We start from the raw sequence: 19,731 nt of genomic DNA on the forward strand, positions 1-19,731 counted from the left end.
ACAGCTTTTCTCTATAATTCCCATTATGGGGGGAAAAAACTCTCATGCTGAAAATGAAATGATTCTAACTTTAATAGAAAACTTGAATGATCACATCGAGGATAGAGGAAAAAGTTCTATTAGCTCCGGTTTTTCAAAATGAATGGCTAGAATGCTTTGTTCAGATATAACAATAAAAAATATAGAAAATAATTTTAAAAGACAAGGCATTTTAGTTTTATATCTCAAATATAAAATTTCTAATTTTCAAATGTAACCTGTTAATAAAAAAATTCTAAACTGCCCCTAAAAAGTTTTTTAAGAGGATAGAATGCTTTAAATTTTCTCAAAAAATGAGAAGTGGCCAATTACTTCTTTTATCTTATAATGAGAACAAGTTTGTTATAGGGTCTTAGGAGATGGTCCATTAGAACCCTCTGATTATTAATACAATAATAGTCTCTTAATTTTTCTTGATTTATTGGATGGGTTTCAACTTATAGAATGATGCTGTTAAAAAAAAAAGCATGGTTTAGGGTTTTAGATAATGCGGATCAGATAGCTTTTCCCTTTGTATTCCAAATACAATCAATTATTTTGAAAATGTGCACCAATGGTCGGTTACATGGATAACGGCAAAAGAGAGTATAAAATATAAAAACAAGGTAACCACATGTAAAATAGATAGCTAGTGGGAAGTAGCCACATAGCACAGGGAGATCAGCTCTGTGCTTTGTGTCCACCTAGCGGGGTGGGACAGGGAGGGTGGGAGGGAGACGCAAGAGAGAGGGGATATGGGGATGTATATATATGTATAGCTGATTCACTTTGTTATAAAGCAGAAACTAACACACCATTGTAAAGCAATTATACTCCAATAAAGATGTTTAAAAAAATTAAAAAATTAAAAATAGAATGTGAAAAAAAACTCAGGTAACCAAAAATAGACACAATAGTCTATCTATGGCAGAATAATATAACAGGACTACATCTTCCTACTGTTGGAATGCTACACTTTTCTATTACTAAATCAATGCTGCCTTACTGCTTGTAACAGTCACAGAGGTGGCTTACACTGAGTATGTGGCAAAGGTGGCAACATTTCTTACAATTTTTTCCAAACTCAGCACCTCCCTGAAACCATTTCACAGTGAATAGACTAGTTAATGCAAATTTTCTCTTTTTTGTTTTTCAGATCTTTCTCTTTTTTGGCAGGGGGAGACGGTTAAATGTTTGGTTTTCAAAGGGCTTCTCTGCTTGAAGGAAATTGGAAGTCAACAAAACTATAATTATGCAGATTAAACACAGCAAGGAAAATAAACTTGAGATTCAGATCAGGCACACACACGCTACACTGAGGGTAATTTGTGATATGAACTGAGCTTTATATGATCTGAATATGATTAATATAATTTGGCAGAAGTAATCTGGTAGAAAACTGTGCTTCTGAGGAACAAGTAATGCATACATACTGCTCATTTACTGTGTCTACTAACAGAACACAGATTTTAAAACCACATTATAGCCACAGGAAATAGAGTGTAATTAATAAAAAGAACATTCGTGGTCATAAATATCCTAAACTTGCAAAACGTTGCTCTTATAAGGTTATACTGGGTGCCCTATGAGATAAAATTTTATAGATTTGGGATTACAAGGCTTACATTCTACATGATGTTTATTTTTTTCTAATATTTGGTTTGTAATTAAGGTAAACAGCCACCAAGTGGGCAGTGGGACTGTTTATGGCCCTACGGTCCAAATAACTAGGTTTCCTATTACAACTGCTGAAAGCTAGCACACTTTTCTACTCAATTATGACTTTTATCAAACATATGACAATATAACAGCTAATATAAACTTTTAAGAATAAAGAAGTTGTGAAAAGCTGATTATTATAAAGCAACCTTGCAGGTACAACTTGTGGCTTGCTTACTTTTAATTGTTGCCAAGTATTACTTAATCCACCTCAGCTGCTGCTCAGTTTTGAATAGAATGCTTTCTTGATCTCATTTGGATCTTGACAAGGCAGGACTCTGCAGTTCCATGTAATCAAAAAGATAACAACTGACTTTGGGAAGGAGAGGTATGAGGACCCCAGGAAAATATGCTTATGAGACATCTAGGACCTTCATATAAATAGATCCCAAGTGATTACAGTACTAGGATGTGAGTGCAAAAACCATCTGATGAAAGGTGCAGGAATAATTTCAGAAAACCAAACATGATTGAAAATAAAAATAAATTCTACTCAAATATGGCATCCAGACTCTGCAGGAAGCCCCCCCTTCCAATGGATGAGATAACTCCTTATGCCAGGAACCTACTGGGTACAGGAAGAGAGTCTCCACAATCGGTGCCTAAAAACACGATGGCAAAAAAAAAAAAAAACCCAAAAGCAAAAAAACACCCCACGACACAAACCATGTGTAGTAGATGCACGGAAATGAGGTTGATCTGGTAAAACCACCCTGCCCAGGCCCCACACTTCCACCAGCTGGAGTGAAGCTCTGCTTGTGCCTGGCAAGACCACCAGTCCCTACCCCAACAGCTACAGCCTGGCCTCGCCACCCCGATCTGCCTTGGACACCAGGAGGACTAACCACATCATGCCTGCTTTTCCTGTTCACACTGGTCACAAGAGACCCAAGATTCACAGGTCATCCTCGTCCCAACAGGGCTTCATGCATACCCAAATCCAACCTCATCTCTGCCAGCACCTCAACTCCCCAGATCTTTCCACTGTGACTCCTGGAGCACTCAGAATCAGCGGATCAGTAGAATCCCTATATTTTCAAGCTCTTCACTGTCTTCACCTTTTTACTGCTCTGAAACCTCTTCCCTGAGGGCAGTGCTTCCCCAGCCCCTTCCAGATCACTGTTACTCCCTCTCCCCTAAAGCTCCCAGGCTTCTCTCAATGCTTTGACTTCCTCTGGTTTAAGCACTATGATTATGATGTGCCTTGTTTTAGTGTTATGCATGCTGAGATTTGCTTGGTGTGGTTTTTTTCTTCATGCTGTTTCCTCAAACTGGATTCCTGAATTTCTTAGATTTCTGGGTTTATGGATATCATCAAATGTGGAAATTTTTCTGCCATTATTTCTTCAATTTTTCCTCCCCATTTTATCTCAATCCATGCCCTCTCCCTTTACCAATCTCTTCTCAACTGGGACTCTAATATGTATATTAGGCCACTTAAAACTGTCCAGCTCCCTGATACCTGTGGTTTTTTGGTTTTCTTTCCTGTGTTCCACTTTGGATAGTATTTATTACTACATGTTAAAGTTTGCTAATCTTTTCTTCTACAATGTCTAACCTGCTCTTAAATCCTGTCCGGTGTATTTTTTTGGTCTCAGACACAGATTACATCTTCATCTCCAGAAATTTAATGTTGGACTTTTTATGTCTTCCATGTCTCTCCTTAACATGCTTTGTTCTGTCTTCTTGAATATATGCAGTATATTTTTCACAGTAGCTGCTTTGATGTCCCTGTCTATTAATTCTATCATCTGTGCCATTTCTTGGTCTGTTCTACTGATTGCTTTTTCTCCTCTTTATGTGTTGTATTTTCCTCCTTCTTTGCACGCTTGGTATTTCTGATTTAGATTTCAGGAATTCTGAATTTTGTTGGGTGATGGAGTTTTTTTTTCAACTCCTTTAAATATTTTTGAACAATATTCTGGGATACAGTTATTTTTAATCTGTTCAAGCAGTACTTTTAAGCCTTATTAGGTGGAACCAGAGCAGCCTTTAGTTTAGAGCTCTGTTTGTCTTTACTGCCGAGGCAACATCCTTCTGAGTATTCAACCAAACCTCCTGTGTATTATGAGGTTTTCCCATTCTGGCTATTGGGAATGTGAACAATTCCCAGCCTATGTGAACTTCGAGAATTTTTCTGCCTGTTCCTTTTTCATAGTCCTTTTCTCAGACTTAAGCAGTTTCTTCATGTGTAACTGCTAATCAGTGCTCAGCTGAAAACTCAAGAGGAACTCCCTGCAGATCTAGAACTCTCTCTCTCTGTGAACACTTTTCCTCTCTGGTACTCTATCCTAAGAATTCTAGCTATGGTGGCCTCTTAAGACTTCTCAACTGTCTCCTCGACTTGGGAAAACTGTGGGGCTCTGTTTGAACTACAGATCTCTGTGTGAAGTAACTGTAAGGATCACTGACCTGCTCTACCTTTTGTCCAATGTCTGAAAACCACTGTTTCGTATACTTTGATTTTGTTTTCTGTTTTTAGTTGTTTAAGATGGAAGGATAAATCCAGTTCCTGTTAATCCATCATGGCCAGAACAGCCTTTGATCCAATTCTATCTGTCATACTCACCACTCCCTGCTGCAGTTGTCTGCAGACAACCACATACCTGCCTCCACGTCATTCGCCCTCATGGCTTGAAACTGTTTCGGCTCGTTATTACTCCTGGGGACGCTACTTCTTTCATGAATCTGGTGATTTCAATACCAGATATGATCCTTTCAATATCCTGCTCTCTCATTCCCCTGACTTCTTATTCCATAATCATGCCCTCTACCCTACCTCGGTTGTCCACTCTCTTTGTTATACTCTGACCTTATCTTTACCGTAATTGCATCCACGACATAATCCCAATTTCAAGCGTCCCATTCTTCAACCATGACCTCCTCTCCTTCCACTCATTCCTTCTAGTACTCTAAATTCTTCATCCATTGCCAATTTTGGAGCCTACTACTTTTTCTCATCTACCTCAGGTGTTTCCTTTTCTTCTTTACCCAGTTTAGATTCCGTGACCCATTGTTATATCACTCTCTACATAATCCTCTACTCATGGCCTGCACTTTCTTAGTCCTACACACCTGGCAAACCGCAACTCAGGTGATCTCTCTCTCTGCCAACTCTGCCCATGCCTGTGCTTGCCCAACAGAACAGGCTGGAGGAAAACAAACGGCCATGCTGATTGGTCTCACTTGAAATTAATGCCCAGTCACTTAAAGGAGGCCCTCTGAGCTGCCCAACAATCCCACTACAATTTTCTAGTCTGTGTGTTCTCTCCTTTCCTAGGAACTAGTACTACAACTTATCGTGTCTCCTCAATCTTCCAAGAATTGTTTTCCTATCCTCGCTGTCAGGTGGTAATTTTGCTTTCTATTTTCTGTGAACTGTAAACAAAGATAACTCCCACAAGCTCCTACCACCCACCATGTGCATCCATGTCTATTCACTCTACCTTTTCTTCTGTTGCTACTGAAGAAGTAGCTGTCGACACTTCTATCTAAGGCCAACCTGTCTACTTGTACTCTGGAGGACTGCATCCCATTTTGCTTAGTCAAGGGCATGGCTACAGCAGTTCTTCCCCTTCCCTCCAGCATTGTCAATTTCTCCCTTTCTATTGGATCCATTAGGATACTGCATTCCAGAGATATGCTTTAGTATCTCTTATCTTTTTTCTCTCTCTCTTTTTTTCTTTCTCTCTTATCTTTAAAAATACTTTCTCAGTAGCCAGATTCCCCCTGGTTACTCCCTCATTTCTCTGCTGCCCTTTACAGTGTGTTTGACATAATGTCTACACTCGTGAACTCACCCCCACCACTCCAGTGAGACCATTCTTTTAAAGGATACCAAAGATTTCCATGTTGCTAAACCCAAGGCTCTACTCTCAGTCCTCACTGGCTGGTTCTTCCTTATCTTCCCAAGCTCTGAATGTTGGAATGCCCCTGGGCTCAGTCTTCTTCTGAAGCAAGATCCCTCTCCACAGGTGATCTCACTCAGCTCCAAGACTCTAAATACCATTATAGGTTGACAAATCCCAAATTTATTGCTCAAGGAATAAACTGACAGTTTAGCTTGTCCTATATCTAATAGGCATTTCAAATTCCTGATCTGCATGCCATCTACCCCCAAATGCTCCTTCCACAATCTTCTACATCTCAGTAAACTGCAGCTTGGTTCTCCCAATTACTAATGCTAAAAAAGTTGAGAAACATCTTAAATCTTCCCCTTTTCTCACACTCCACCTCTGCCTATCCATCAACAATACTCAAATCCTTCACTACTATCACCCCAGTTGGAAGTCAGCATCAGCCCCATCTGAGCTGTTCCAACAGCCTCCCAACCGGTCTCCCTGCTCTGGCTCTTGTTCTCAAGACAATAGCAGAGTCATCATTTTACTCTTCTGCTCAAACCTTCCAGTGGAGTGAGCCCTCCTCACTCCTTCAGGCCAGCATCCTTACAGTGACCTAGGAGGCCCTGCATGATTTCAGCCTCTCACCACCTCTCTGGCCTCACCTTCTACTGTGGTTTCCCTTATGGCTCAACTCAGCCACAGAAGCCTCATTGCTCTTTCTCGAATATGCCAAACAAGTTTAAGACCTTTGTCTTTGTCCAAAACAGTCCTGTCCAGAATTGACAAGGTAGGTTTCCTTTCTCCCTCAGGTCTCTGCTCAAACACACATTATCAGGAAGTCCTTCCCTAACAGTCTAGAGAGAGTATCACCCAATCACATCCCCTTTCTCCCTTGCCTTGCTTCATTTTTCTCTAAAACATTTATCACCATCTGACACACTATTTAATTTTATTGTTGTTTTTGCCTGGATCTCCTCACTAGAATGTAGGCTCCATGAGGGCTATCTCCCTAGAGCTTGGCACAAATTTAGGTGTTATCTCCTTGTTGAAATTTTCTTCACTAAGCTTCTAGGGCACACTCACTTTTGGTCTCCTATTATCTCACTAGGTAGTCCCCTTTTATCTCCTTGCTGGAAAATGAAAAGGACTGAGAGGGTACAAAACCAATTTCAGAAAGATAACTGGTCTTCTACTAAGTTGGGTGGACCCATGGCAGCAGGAAGACCAGACCTATCCTCTAGGGAGAAAGATACTTTAGTACCCAGGGATACCAGGAACTTACTTTTATGTATGCAAACAGGACATATGCAGCAGGACAGCCAACATATGGAAGGAAACTGGCTTTCTCCTACTGAAAAGGAAACCACTTCCTAAGTGAGAGGATTTTAAATTTATTTTTTGTTGCTCTAACCAACAGAAAACATAAAATAGAATTCACCATATAGTCATAGAAGCTCTGAAAGAACTCCTAAAGTAACTTATTTTATAAAGAGAATAGGTAGTCCCTAATTTATCTGGCCATGGATAGTAGATATAATTATAATAAAAAGGATAAAATTAACATTTTTGTACCATAAAAACAAGGTTGGCTAAATTTAGGGAATAATATTGAAAAATGCTCCTGATAAAAAGTTAATAAAAAGAAACAATAAAATAGCATTTCCCCTTAAGTTATCCAACCTTGTAAGGAATGACAGAGGAACTGTCACAGATTGAAGGAGATTAACAAGAAATAACAACTAAATGCAATTTGGGACCCTCGACTGAATCTTGGAACAGGAAAAAAAAAAAAGACACTAGTGGAAAAACTGGTGAAATCCAAATAAAGTCTAAATTTAGTTTAAAAACAAACAAATCCAAATAAAGAAAACTTCCATTCAGTACAAGAAACCCTTCCTCAGCATCTAGCACATATCTCTGCCTAAGTACTTGCTCTACCTGGAAGTTCCACACCTTCCAGGGCTGGACACTTTCATTGTTAGAAGGTTCTTCCCTGTATCCCTTTGAGTTACAGCCCTTTGTAACTTGACTCAGTTTAGTTCTTCCTTCTAGAACTATGCACATTAAGCCTAATTCCTCATTTACTTGGTCTTCACATATTTATATTCTGCCTCAAGTTTCTTTTTGAAGCTTGGCACACCCAATTCCTTTCATCTGACACATTAAGATTTTTACATCCTTTGTATTCTTGTCACACAACTTTTAAAGCTCTCCAGTTTGCCCATGGCCTTCTAAAAATTAACGCTCAGAACTGAACACTAGAATAGAGCATTTCAAACTATTTCTCTTGTTTTAGATACTACACTTCTGTGCCCAAAACTGTCCTGCACTTTTTAGCAGCTACATCACATTGATCATGAATCATTTACCCATACTTGTGTGGTGTAATTCAATGCCTAATCATTCAATCCTATGACCTTTTTTTCTCCTCACAGAATCATACTGGCAAGTGGTAAAGTGAGATGTCTGTCCAGAGTATTCTCTATGAAAAGAGAGTCTTCATTCATATGCAAGCTTCATCTGAGAGTTAAAAATCTCAACTGACACTTGCACCTAGTCACATACACACACTTTAAAGCTGCTGTGCACCATTTTCCAGAAACCAAAGCGTCAGATCCGAGTTCCCCAACAGCTCTTCCCTGGGCTTGAGTCATCTATTATGCAAAGCCAGCTCATTACTTCCTTGTATCTGAGCATCATCAGTCTATTTTCTGACCTTTCACCCTCAAAATCCCCAAATCCCTTGAAGTCAAAGCACCAGTCATTTTTGTCAGGTGTAAAAAACACACATAGCACGTGCACGGGGATGCTCTGATGTCCAAATATGCAAAAACTTGAACATTTAGAGATCGCTTAATCCCTGCTGTTGCATAATTGGCCTTGATGAAAACACAGTATCTACAAAAAAGCCTTCCCTCATTTGTCGCTTTGGGGACAGAGTGTTCCTAGTCAGGAATGGGATGCCAGCAACATTCGGTCACCTCACACAACCCCTAAAACGAAGCCGAGGGAGGCGGCTCCCCAGGAGTAACATCGCCGGCCGGCGCTCCCGGGACCCCCTCACCTCTCTTGTCCAGGAGCCACATGAACGCGAAGCAGGGCATGAAGCCGATGGGCCCCCAGAGCACGAGGAGCGCGATGTCCCAGCTAGAGAAGCCGTAGGCCTGGCGCGCCGAGTTTTGGATGGGGCCCCAGGTGTTCCAGACCAGGCCCTGCACGAACCCCAGCAGCGAAAAGAGCAGCAGCACGAGCCAGCGGCGCCCGTACACCCTCCCGGGACTCGGGGCTGCCGCGGGCAGCGCCGCCGCCGCCGCCGCCGCCGCCGCCTCCTCCCTGCTTCTCCAAGCAGCCCCCGGCGCAGGCCCGAGCCCGGGTCCCAGCAGCGGTTGCCGCTCCTCCTCGCTGCTCCAGCCCGAGCCCATTACGACGCGCGGCCCGCGGGGCCGCTGCCCAGCGCGGATACTGTCAGAGAACGTGGAGGCCGATGTTGCTTTGGTCGCCCTCGGCCTCGCGGCCGCGTTGCTGCGCCTGCGCCGCGCGAGCCGGCTCCGGTCCGAGAGGCGGGGCAGGTGCGATGGGCGAGGAGGGGGCTGGGGTGAGGGAGCCGGGCTAGCCTCTCGCCGGGTGGTGGAGAGGAAACCTCGGCGAAAGAGGGAGTGGAGCCGGTGTCCCAGAGCGGGGACCGGGAGGAATTGGGAAGGCAGGGAGGAGCGCCGCTGAGCCCCAGGAAAAGGAAACTCCCGGAGGGGCTGTAGTACTGGAGGCTGGGCTAGGAACCCGGGATTGCTGGGGGAAGTGTCCAAGTTTACGTCCTGTGCCTAATAAACAACTCGGAGATCTCCAGTCACTTAAGCCATATATTGCTTGCTTCTATATTGGGTTTATTCTCATTTCTGTTGGTTTCATAACTTCATAAATTAGAGAGGGAGATAGGATAAAATTTAGGCGTAGTAGGGAACCCAGAGGATTGCCGCATGAAAATCATTTGTTTTTTATGTACAGTAAGTACAGCCTTGTTTAATCAGCCATTTTTTGTGTGCTTTACATACCCAATGAGGAAATTTAAAGAGTCAATTTCATTCATGTATATATACGATATAGATCTCTTTCTACTCTTTTGCCTGTTATTAACAGAAGAGCAATAAAGATATTTTGATTAAAGCTGGAAGATTTTTGCCCCCAAATGACCTAGATTCATCTCCAGTTATTATGATTTTGACTACATGAAGAGTAAATGAGAAGAGTGGAGTTGTCGATCTCTTGACCAAGCAACGGGTTATTTTGATATACAAATCCAAAAGCCTGACAGCTGTCGGTTAGTGTCCTTGAAAACCTAAGTCAAGCGATTTGGTTTGTTTTGGTCGGGAAATGAGTCACAGGCAACTCAATTAAAGAACATGTGCCTGAGGTTCACATTGCCCGGTAGGCACGAAAACCAGGTGGATCATTTTGCTGCCAGAAGGGCAAGAGAGTCGGGAACAGAAGGGGAAGAGAAGCGTGAGCTCTCCTGATATCCAAGGCTAAGAGCGACTGCCGAGTAAGCAAACGCAGAGCCACTTTCCACTGCTCCGAGCCCCACAGAAAAGCAAACCATTCCCTAAAACTCCAATACTGTTGGGAGGAAGAAAGCGCCACGGCGAAAATAAAGGACTTGAGGAAAACCAGAAAAGAAGCCAAGAAAAGGCTACACCGGAAGACGATTACGGTCTGGGGAAAGTAAAAAGCACCACAACCGCGACCACGTGCTTACATTTCCACCACTCAAGAATCAAAATAAACCGCATGGCCCCGCCCAGTGCCCGTCACGTGACTTTCAGGCGCGTGCCGCTTCCGGAAGAGCCCGGTAGCAAGCGCTGCGACTCTTTCCTGTGCTGCGGCTTCAGACCCCGGGTTTTGGCCTTTCTCTGATCCGGCTCCCGCTCCACTTCACTTTTGGGTTCGGGTGGGGCCCGTGTAGTGATCTCCATGGCAGCAGACTCCGGTGCGATCACTAATGAGGACTCTGAATCTGGAGAGGAAGAAGGTAGGTGCTAGGCAGAACTCAGACCGTGAGTACAACCCTGTGCCAACTGACTCTTGGCACTTCTCATGTGGCCGTTTGGCTCTTCGGCCCTGCAGTACGCTATGAGGAAAACTATTTGCTTTATAGTGAACGTGGCTTTTTTCAAATAGTAGCACCCAGATTTTTTATTTTTTATTTTATTTTTTTTTGCGGTACGCGGGCCTCTCACTGTTGTGGCCTCTCCCGTTGCGGAGCACAGGCTCCGGACGCGCAGGCTCAGCGGCCATGGCTCACGGGCCCAGCCGCGGAGCGGCATGTGGGATCTTCCCGGACCAGGGCACGAACCCGTGTCCCCTGCATCGGCAGGCGGACTCTGAACCACTGCGCCACCAGGGAAGCCCTAGCACCCAGATTTTTGATCATCGTATATGTCCAGTATCCCTCCATTCTGCCAGTGCTGTTTCACACATGAGGGTGTTGTGACTGTTACAGTGGATTGAACCACTCTTGAGATAAGTGGAGATATCTGGGACTTTTGTGAACAGGAGTATGATTTCAGTGGAATTCTTCTTTAGAGAACGGATGAAGTTTGAAGGCCGGTGAGCCTGAGATCCCTGTTAGCATTTATTGAATGATTGCTCCGTGCCTGGCACTGTTCTGGGTACTGCCATGGGATCCAGAGACTTTTGATTGTATATAACGGTGCCTTTTCCCGGTTGAGTAGAGGGGCCTAGAAAGGAAAAAGGATGACTAATGCCTGGTAACGTGAATACTGTTAGTGCACACTGAAAAAGTCCTGGGCAAATTGATGACATTATAAAATGAAAATGGTCAACCTCTTGAGTATTCACTCAGTATGGGCCCGAGATCCTTCTGATCCTCTGTTTCTATAGTAAGCTTACTTTCTTTCCCCAATGACAATTCCCCAAACTCTTTACATCCTCTCTTCATCTCTTCCTCACTTCCAGCTGATGACTTTGCACGTCAGGTCAACTCTGCATCTAATCTGTCTACTTTTTTCCTCCTTCTCTATCACACCTTTGTCTAAATCATCCACATTTCTCACCTAAACCACTACTGTATCTTCAGACCGTGTGTCCCCGTTTCCTTTCTTGTGCTCCTCCAATCCCTTCTCCATTCAGTGGCAAGAAGTGACACTTTCTTACTCAAAATTCTTCAGTGAAATCCATTGCACTAAGAGGTTAAAATCCAAACTCCTAACCACGGCCTACAACAATCCTTGGTCTGGGTTCTGCTGATGTCTCCAGGAGCATCTCTTGTCACTCATCACCCCCTCTGCTCTTACCTGCTTTTCACATAACTGGCTTCTTAGTCTTCAGATTTTAAGGTATGTCACCACCTGAGACCTTACCAGATTAACCTATCTAAAACAGTCATCGTAGTTTTCCCCTGACCCTTAGCCCTAGATGTTTTATAATACAGCATCCTGCTTCCTTCATTTCACTTACCACAATCTGTAATTACTTGTTTATTATCGTTTCTTCCCTTAGACCTTAAGTACCTTGAGGGCAGAACATATATCTGTGTTATTCACAACGTTTGCCCAAGCAGCAAATACAATGTCAGGCTCCTAGGGGGCACTTAAAAATATTTGTTGAGTGAATGAATAAGAGAACCCCGTGCCAAGTCCAGAGGCAGGAGGAGAAAGAGCATGGCATAGTCCAGGAACTGAAAGAAGTTGGTGTAAGGAATGTAAGAGACAGGAATCCTGAAGGGCATCTTATACCAAGTTAAGGAGTCTGACAGTGTGAAGCCTTTGAGGAGCTTTAGGTGGGGGAGTAATGGGGGAGTAACACAATAAGATTTGGTTTTAGGAAGATCACTGCGGCTGAAGGGTGGAGGATAGCTTGGAGGGAGAAAGACTGAAGGACAAGGTACTTAAACCCCCTTAGCCACAGCATCCTCCTCTCTAAAGTGCATAACTATTGTGAAAATTAAAGATACTTGTAGATCATCTAGCACAAATGTCTGGCAGGAATTACATGTTCAATAATGGTAACCATCTTTATTGTTAATAAAAAGTGCTGGCATTGGTGACTGACTGATGTTGAAACTGAGAGAAAAGAAATTGGAAATATCTCTGAAATTTTTCAGCCTGAGAAACTACATGTAAATTAGGAACCTGAAAAAGAAGGAGGTCATTGGGAGCACTGTTGAGTTTTAATGTGAATGCATTGCATTTAGTTTTGGGAGGATGATGCAAAAGAAGATGTTACGCATGTAGCCGGGGAAGAGGAGGTTTTTATTCTTTATTCAAATACCATAAATTCACCCTTTTAAAATGTTTTTTAGTATGTTCACAAAGTTGTGCAGCCATCACTACTGTAATTCCAGAACATTTTCATCACACCAAAAAGAAACCTGGTTCCCATTAGCAGTCACTCCCCATTCACCCTCTCTCCATCCCCTGGCCATCACTGATCTACTGTCTCTATGAATTTGCCTGTTCTGGGCATTTCATGTGAATGGAATCATACAATATGTGGCTTTTTGTGTCTGGCTTCTTTCACACAGCATAATGTTTTCAAGGTTCATCTATGTTGTAACATGTACCAGTACTTCACTACTTTCTGTGGCTGAATAATATTCTGTAGTACGGATATGCCATATTTTGTTTATCTATTCATCAGTGGGCATTGGGTTTCCTCTTTGGGGCTGCTGTGAATAATGCTGCTAAGGACATTTGTTTACAAGTTTCTGTAGGAACATATGTATTCAGCTTCTCTTGGGCATGTATCTAAGAGTGGAATTGTTGGGCTATGTGGTAATTCCATATTTAACTTTTTGAGGAAACTGGTGATTCTTAATCTTGAAGTCCTAAGGAGGACTGATGAAAGTATGGATTTGCTCCCCTGAACAATATAGCATGCGTACACATTTTTGCAGGTGACTTCGAATTTTTGAATTAAAGGATTCTCCAAATCCTATCTGTGGAACTTTCAACCCTATTTTAAACTGTCATCCTCCCCAGAAAAACCACTTTGGGGTGACTGCTTATTACCATTACAAAGTAAGTTAAATGGGCAAAATCCTACTGGAAGAGAAGACTTTGCTTTAAATTAGATAAGGCTTATGTGAATAAAGGGTAAGAAAAATACATACATTAAATAAATGCATGTGAAAGTTTCACTATGTTTAGTATAGTAACGAATATTGTGGGTGTCGTAGAAAAGTTAATTTTTGAGCAAATTATTACCACTCCATTATCAAAAAATATTTGAATGTACACTATGAACAGGAGACTCTTTTGTACAGTGAGGTTGAAGACAGTTCTTGCTGTAAAATAGCCTATAAATATACTTTTGGGGAAAAGAACACAGATTAAAAGACTTGTAGTATAATACATATTCGCACGGCAGGAGGCAGTTAGATGGGCTGTAAATATTACACACATTACATGCTTTGGGTGTGAGAGGAGAAAGAATGAATACAAATTGGATTGGTCTGTGCTTCTGCGAGTAATTTGAAGGTTTGGTGTACAGTCCTCACTCTGCACGCAGCCTCAGGTCCCACAGGCCCACTCTAAAGGACTTGAGCGCTCAAGAGTTCTGGTATCCTCGGGGGTCCTGGAACCGGTTCCCCTCGGATGCTGAGGGACAACTGTAGTTTGAATATGGAAATGAATGGAAGAAGTTGTTTCTGGCGAGGAGAGGCCAGGAGTGGAAGTGAGTGGAGAAAAGCCCAAGGCACATAGGGGGCAGAGGGTGGGGAAAAAAGCGAGGAGACAGACTGGTGCTACTGGAGTGGAATGTGCAGGGTACACAGCTGAAAGGAGGAAGATTATGTCTTTGGAGACCAGAGAGGAGCAGGGTGGACCAGAACGTTGAAGTGAAGAAGAAGGAAGTCGTGGGTTTCACTTTTCTCAGAAGAACAGGGTAAGGCACCACCCTGAGTGAGGGAGTGGAGAGAGGTATTGGGGATTTGAGAGTGAAGAAGCTTTGTCAAGTTGCTGTTGGGACAGGGGTGATTAGGAGTCAATTAGTGGTGAATAGTTTGATCGGGAGCTGGAGCGGGAACCAGTGGAGGTGAGCATGAAATCGTGGAACTGATCCCTTTGTTTTGAGACTGCTGTGATCATGCTCAGTAGTTCATTTTACAAAGGTGGAGAAAACAAATGGTTAATCTGGGTAAAGTTTTATGCATTGTTAAAAATGAGCTGTGAATTCAGAAAACATTTATTTGGTGTTAGTTTATGCCAAGCCCTATGCTAAGCTCTAGGGATAGCAAAGTAACGGGTTTGCTTTCAAGGATGTGATTTTTTTTTTTAACTGAAGTATAGTTGACATACAATATATTATTTTCGCGTATATTACATAGTGATTTGACATTTGCATGCATTATGAAATGATCAGCACAATAAGACTAGTAACCATCTGCCCCATACAAGGTTATTGCAATATTATGGACCAGGTTCCTTATGCTGTATATTATATCGTTGTCATGGCTTATTTATTCATAACTGGAGGTTTGTACCTCTTAATCTCTCCTTCACCTTTTTTCCCCCACTCACACCTTCCTCCCCTCTGGCAAAACCACCTGTTTGTGCTCTGTGTTTATGAGTCTGTTTTTGTTTTGTTTGCTTGTTTGTTTTGATTCCACATTAAGTAAAATCATATGGTATTTATCTTCCTCTGTCTGACTTGGCATAATACCCAATAGATCCATCCATGTTGTTGCAAATAGCAAAATTTCTCTTTTTTTTATGGCCGAATAAAATTCCATTGTATGTATATGTACCACAAGGATGTGTTATTTTTTTGGTCTGAAGTAACAGCTTGGAAATTATTAAAAACAAACATGAATAAGCAGAGCACAGAGGATTTGGGGGACAGTGAAAATACTTCGTAGGATATTGCAGTGGTGGATATATGTCATTAAACTTTTCAAATCCATAGACTGCACAACACCAAGAGTAGACCCTAAGATACACTGTGGACGTTGGGTGATTATGATGGGCCAGTTTAGGTTCATCTTTGGTGAAAAATGTACCATTCTGGTGATAATGCGGAGGCCATGCATGTATGAGGGGAGGAGGTATATGGGAACTTTCTGTACTTCCTCCTAATTTTGTTTTAAACCCAAAACTACTCTTAAAAAAATGGACTTAAACAAACATGAAACTACTTACTGTTAAGAATCAACTCGAATTCTGAATGTGAGATGTTACCTCTAGGATCATACATTGGTCGAAGCATTTCAGTGAAATTAAAAATCAATACTTTGAATCTGTCTTTCAGACTGAGACAGTATTTGTTTCCATTGGGCTCTGATAGTTTAAAATTTTTTTCTGATTAATTTTTTAAATTGAAGTATAGTTGATATATATTATATTAGTTTTAGGTATACAACATGATTCATCATTTTAACAGATTATACTCCATTAAAAGTTATTACAAGATAGAGGTTCCCTGGTGGCGCAGTGGTTAAGAATCCACCTGCCAATGCAGAGGATAGGGGTTTGAACCCTGGTCCAGGAAGATCCCACATTCTGCGGAGCGACTAAGCCCGTGCGCTGCAACTACTGAGCCTGCGTTCTAGGGCCCGCAAGCCAGAACTACTGAGCCCACGTGCCACAACTACTGAAGCCCACGCCCCTAGAGCCGTGCTCGGCAACAAGAGAAGCCACCGCAGCGAGAAGCCCGTGCACCCCAATGAAGAGTAGTTCCCACTCACCACAACTAGAGAAAGCCTGCGCGCAGCAATGAAGACACAATGCAGCCAAAAGTAAAAAATAAATAAAATAAATTAATTTTTTAAAAAGTTATTATAAACAATGGCTATAATTCTCTGTGCTGTACAGTATATCCTTGTTGCTTATCTATTTTATACATAGCAGTTGTATCTCTTAATCCCCTACCCCTAATCTCATAGTTTCAATTATAGCCAAGTTTATGTCTTGGTGAAGAGAAGGATGTATCCTTTCTAACTGTTCTTCCAGTCCTACCCAAGGAAATATCTGATTCCAGAGTTATATGGACTTGAGTTTCCTATACAGCTGACCCTTCATAACTGGATTTATTCCTTTTCAGTTAGAAGTGCCATACTCTCCATGTCATTCTTGTTCTCATTTTTTAAAAGGGCAGGAGGAGGCAGGGAAGTTTGAAGAAAAACACAAGCCTGTGTGATCTTAAAAATTAAAAAATTCTCATGCTAGAACACATGTGTAATTCACATGTAGCTAAGATACTTCATATTTGATAACAATAATATTAGAAAAACAGAACTGTTCAGTATTTTTTAAATTGTGACAAAAAAACAACATAAAATTTATCATCTAACCATTTTTAAGAGTACTGTTCAGTAGTACGTGTATTCATATTAATGTGAAACAGATATCCAGATCCTTTATTGTCTTGCAAATCTGAAACTCTGTACCCAGGAAATAACTCCCCTTTTCTCTCTCTCCTCAGCCCCAGGTAATTGCCATTCTACTTTCTGTTTGAATTTGACTATTTTAGTATCTCATGTAAATAGAATAATACCATATTTGTCTTTCTGCAACTGGCTTTTTACATGTAGCAAAATGTTCTCAAGGTTCATCCATGTTGTAGCATGTGACAGTATTTCCATCCATTTAAAGGCTGAATAATATTCCACTGCATGTATAAACATTTTGTTTATCCCTTCATCTGTCAATGGATGTTTGGGTTGCTTCCACCTTTTAGCTATTATAAATAGTGCTACTATGAATGTGAGTGTCCACATACCTCTTCAAGACTCTTCTGTTGAATATTTTTGATGAAAAGAGATGAAATAACCAGTTTATTCTGAATTATGGAAAATTTACTTAGTGGAAGCTGAAGAAATGGAAACATTTTGGTAGAAATTTTGAAGGTACTTCGAAGCATTTTAAAGAGCTCCAGTCTTTGAGGCACGAATCTTTCGAGTATTAACTCCACTTAAAATATAGATTTACTTTTCTTGCTTTAGGTTTAGGAACTTACAAGCACTATGCGTCATTTTCTGGTTCATAAATGGATTAAAGTGAGGAGGAGAAGACAATTTTCTGGGTTAACTGGGCAAGCGTTACAAGTGTAAGAAAATGGGAAGAGGATGGTAAATGTCCAGCATGTAACTGTCTCCGGTCCCCAGCCTGAACCTGGTTGGGTGTTCACTACCACGCCAAGCATTGGTATTGGCAAGGTCATGTCAACACAGCCTCAACACTTTGTGGTTTCTTCGTCGGCACCACCTTCTAGATCTTGAAATTCAAAGGGTTTATGACAGTTCATCAGCAGCAGAATTTTCTTAGTTCGTATTGACATTTTAAAATAGTGACTTTAAAATTAAAATCATCTTTGGTGTAAGTTTTACCATTCAGTCTTCAGTCTGAACACAGTCATTTTGTTAAGTAGTACTTGTATAATTCCATCAGCGTTTTTCTGACCTGGTCTAAAATGTTCATTATTTTTTACGCTGATATCTACCATTCCAGATGGTAGATGACCCTTGTGTGTATATACAGTAGTCATCAGATTGATGAAGGCCATCATAGGCTCACCTGTATATATTTAGAAATAAATTAGCTCCCAATGCTAGGACCCAATTTTTTGTTCATACTGTGTCACTGTGGTGAGTCTCTGCATTGTAATTTGAGGCTTACTCTGATGTCACCTTCTGAAAATTTTTTAATAAAATATAAAACTATTAAATTTAAAATTAATAGTTATTAAAATTATACCTGACATGAGAAGCGAGTTAATTTCAATTTCAGGATCTTTGTTGTATTCTATCAATATTAGGAGTGTATTCTGAAAACTTGGTATTTCTTGTCTTAAATTCTAAATCTCAGATACAAATCCAAGCCAGATATTAATTGACTGAAGCCAGATTGCTAGAAAATTCAGAGAAATTAGGTTTCAAATTATCTTGTCCTTTGCATTAATTAAAGAAAAAATTAGCTGAGAAAAAAGTAAATTGCTTTTTGATGGTGTTTCACCATCTCCAAAGAATTGTTACCAAAGCTGTAATAAATCATCTGAATAACATGCTAAATTTAGAGGGAGAAGAGACTATTGTGCAACACCTAGATCACTAATCATTTTTTCCAGCACTTTCCAAGTCATCTAATTAGAAATTGCTACTTGCTGCAAGTTTAGACCTAAATACATTTATTCTTTAAAGGCTTGTGAGGTTGCTTCAGAATTTTTATAGCTCTTTGCAAATATCCCTGGCATGGAATGACTGGGTGCATCCCTAGGCTATTTAATTAATACAGTGTAGATTGTATTCTTCTTTAAAGAAAATTGTAACACTTAAATTTGTTAATTTAATAGCCCAGTTCATTGTTGATTAAACGATCAGAACCCAAATTACTTTTATCTCACAACCAGCTGATTGTTTTATTTCACTGATAGGCCTGAAATTCTGCAAATATGCTGATTTCCTGTTATGGTGAGCGTCGTACTGATCTACTCTGCATACGCTTTATAGCACTTTTCATTCATTTAGCAAATGTTTGAGCATTTAATATATTCCAATCACTGGGCCTGGTACTTTCTCAGCAAACTTTAGTTTTTAGGGTCTCCTATTAAATAACCTTTGGGATGTTTGGCATTTTTTTATCAGATCATTAAATACTTTTTAAGAAAATTTAATGTTATGTTAGAGGAAAAAATATTTATTTACTTCTTTGAAACTCCTCTGTCAAAACACTACTCATGTGTTACTAATGCCCACGTACTTAGGTGTACAAATATGAGAACTGTTTTGAAGACATTCAAAGCCATGTGATCTATTGGCTCTGATTTAAGATAAGCAGCATAAATAAATCGTCACCCCCAAAGGACTGGTGCTTCTGTTTTTCTCTGCCCTTTAAAGTTCTAGAAGCAAAATGGTCAAAGCTTGAACATTTTACAACCGTAGAACTGAAAGAATGTAACAGTGAGTCACACCAGCCATGATTCATCCAGCTTAAGCCACAGAGCACTCGCTAGGGAGAATATGGTTGTCCTTGAAAACCATAGCCTCAGAAGGCAAGGTGCTATACCAGTTATGAACTAATAACAGAGTCCTGACTATGAGTTAGTGTATTTATATGAAAGGGTTCAGGGGATAGAATTTTGCTGGCTTTGGTTCAGGGCCACAAAGATGGACATCTTTGCATTCTTTCAGCCGGTGTTTGCAATT

General features: G+C 41.0%; 2 protein-coding genes across 3 annotated transcripts in view; one reads left to right on the forward strand and one right to left on the reverse strand.

Annotated features, from left to right (window-relative positions):
- The window catches only part of SLC49A4 (solute carrier family 49 member 4), a 97,857-nt gene extending 88,555 nt beyond the window's left edge, over nt 1–9,302 (reverse strand). Inside the window, exon 1 of the mRNA XM_082624900.1 lies at nt 8,644–9,302. Coding sequence (XP_082481026.1) covers nt 8,644–9,001 — 358 coding nt within the window. The 5' untranslated portion in view covers nt 9,002–9,302. The remainder of the gene's footprint in view (nt 1–8,643) is intronic.
- A 788-nt stretch (nt 9,303–10,090) lies between these two features.
- HSPBAP1 (HSPB1 associated protein 1) overlaps nt 10,091–19,731 on the forward strand; it is a 54,460-nt gene continuing 44,819 nt past the window's right edge. The window contains exon 1 of one of the 2 annotated variants that reach the window (XM_082624899.1): nt 10,091–10,602. In XM_082624899.1, coding sequence (XP_082481025.1) covers nt 10,545–10,602 — 58 coding nt within the window. In that variant the 5' untranslated portion in view covers nt 10,091–10,544. The remainder of the gene's footprint in view (nt 10,603–19,731) is intronic. The other variant, XM_082624898.1, reaches the window with a different exon arrangement.

This window comes from Mesoplodon mirus (assembly GCF_964341445.2).
Source record: "Mesoplodon mirus genome assembly, chromosome: 6".
Lineage (NCBI taxonomy): Eukaryota > Metazoa > Chordata > Mammalia > Artiodactyla > Ziphiidae > Mesoplodon > Mesoplodon mirus.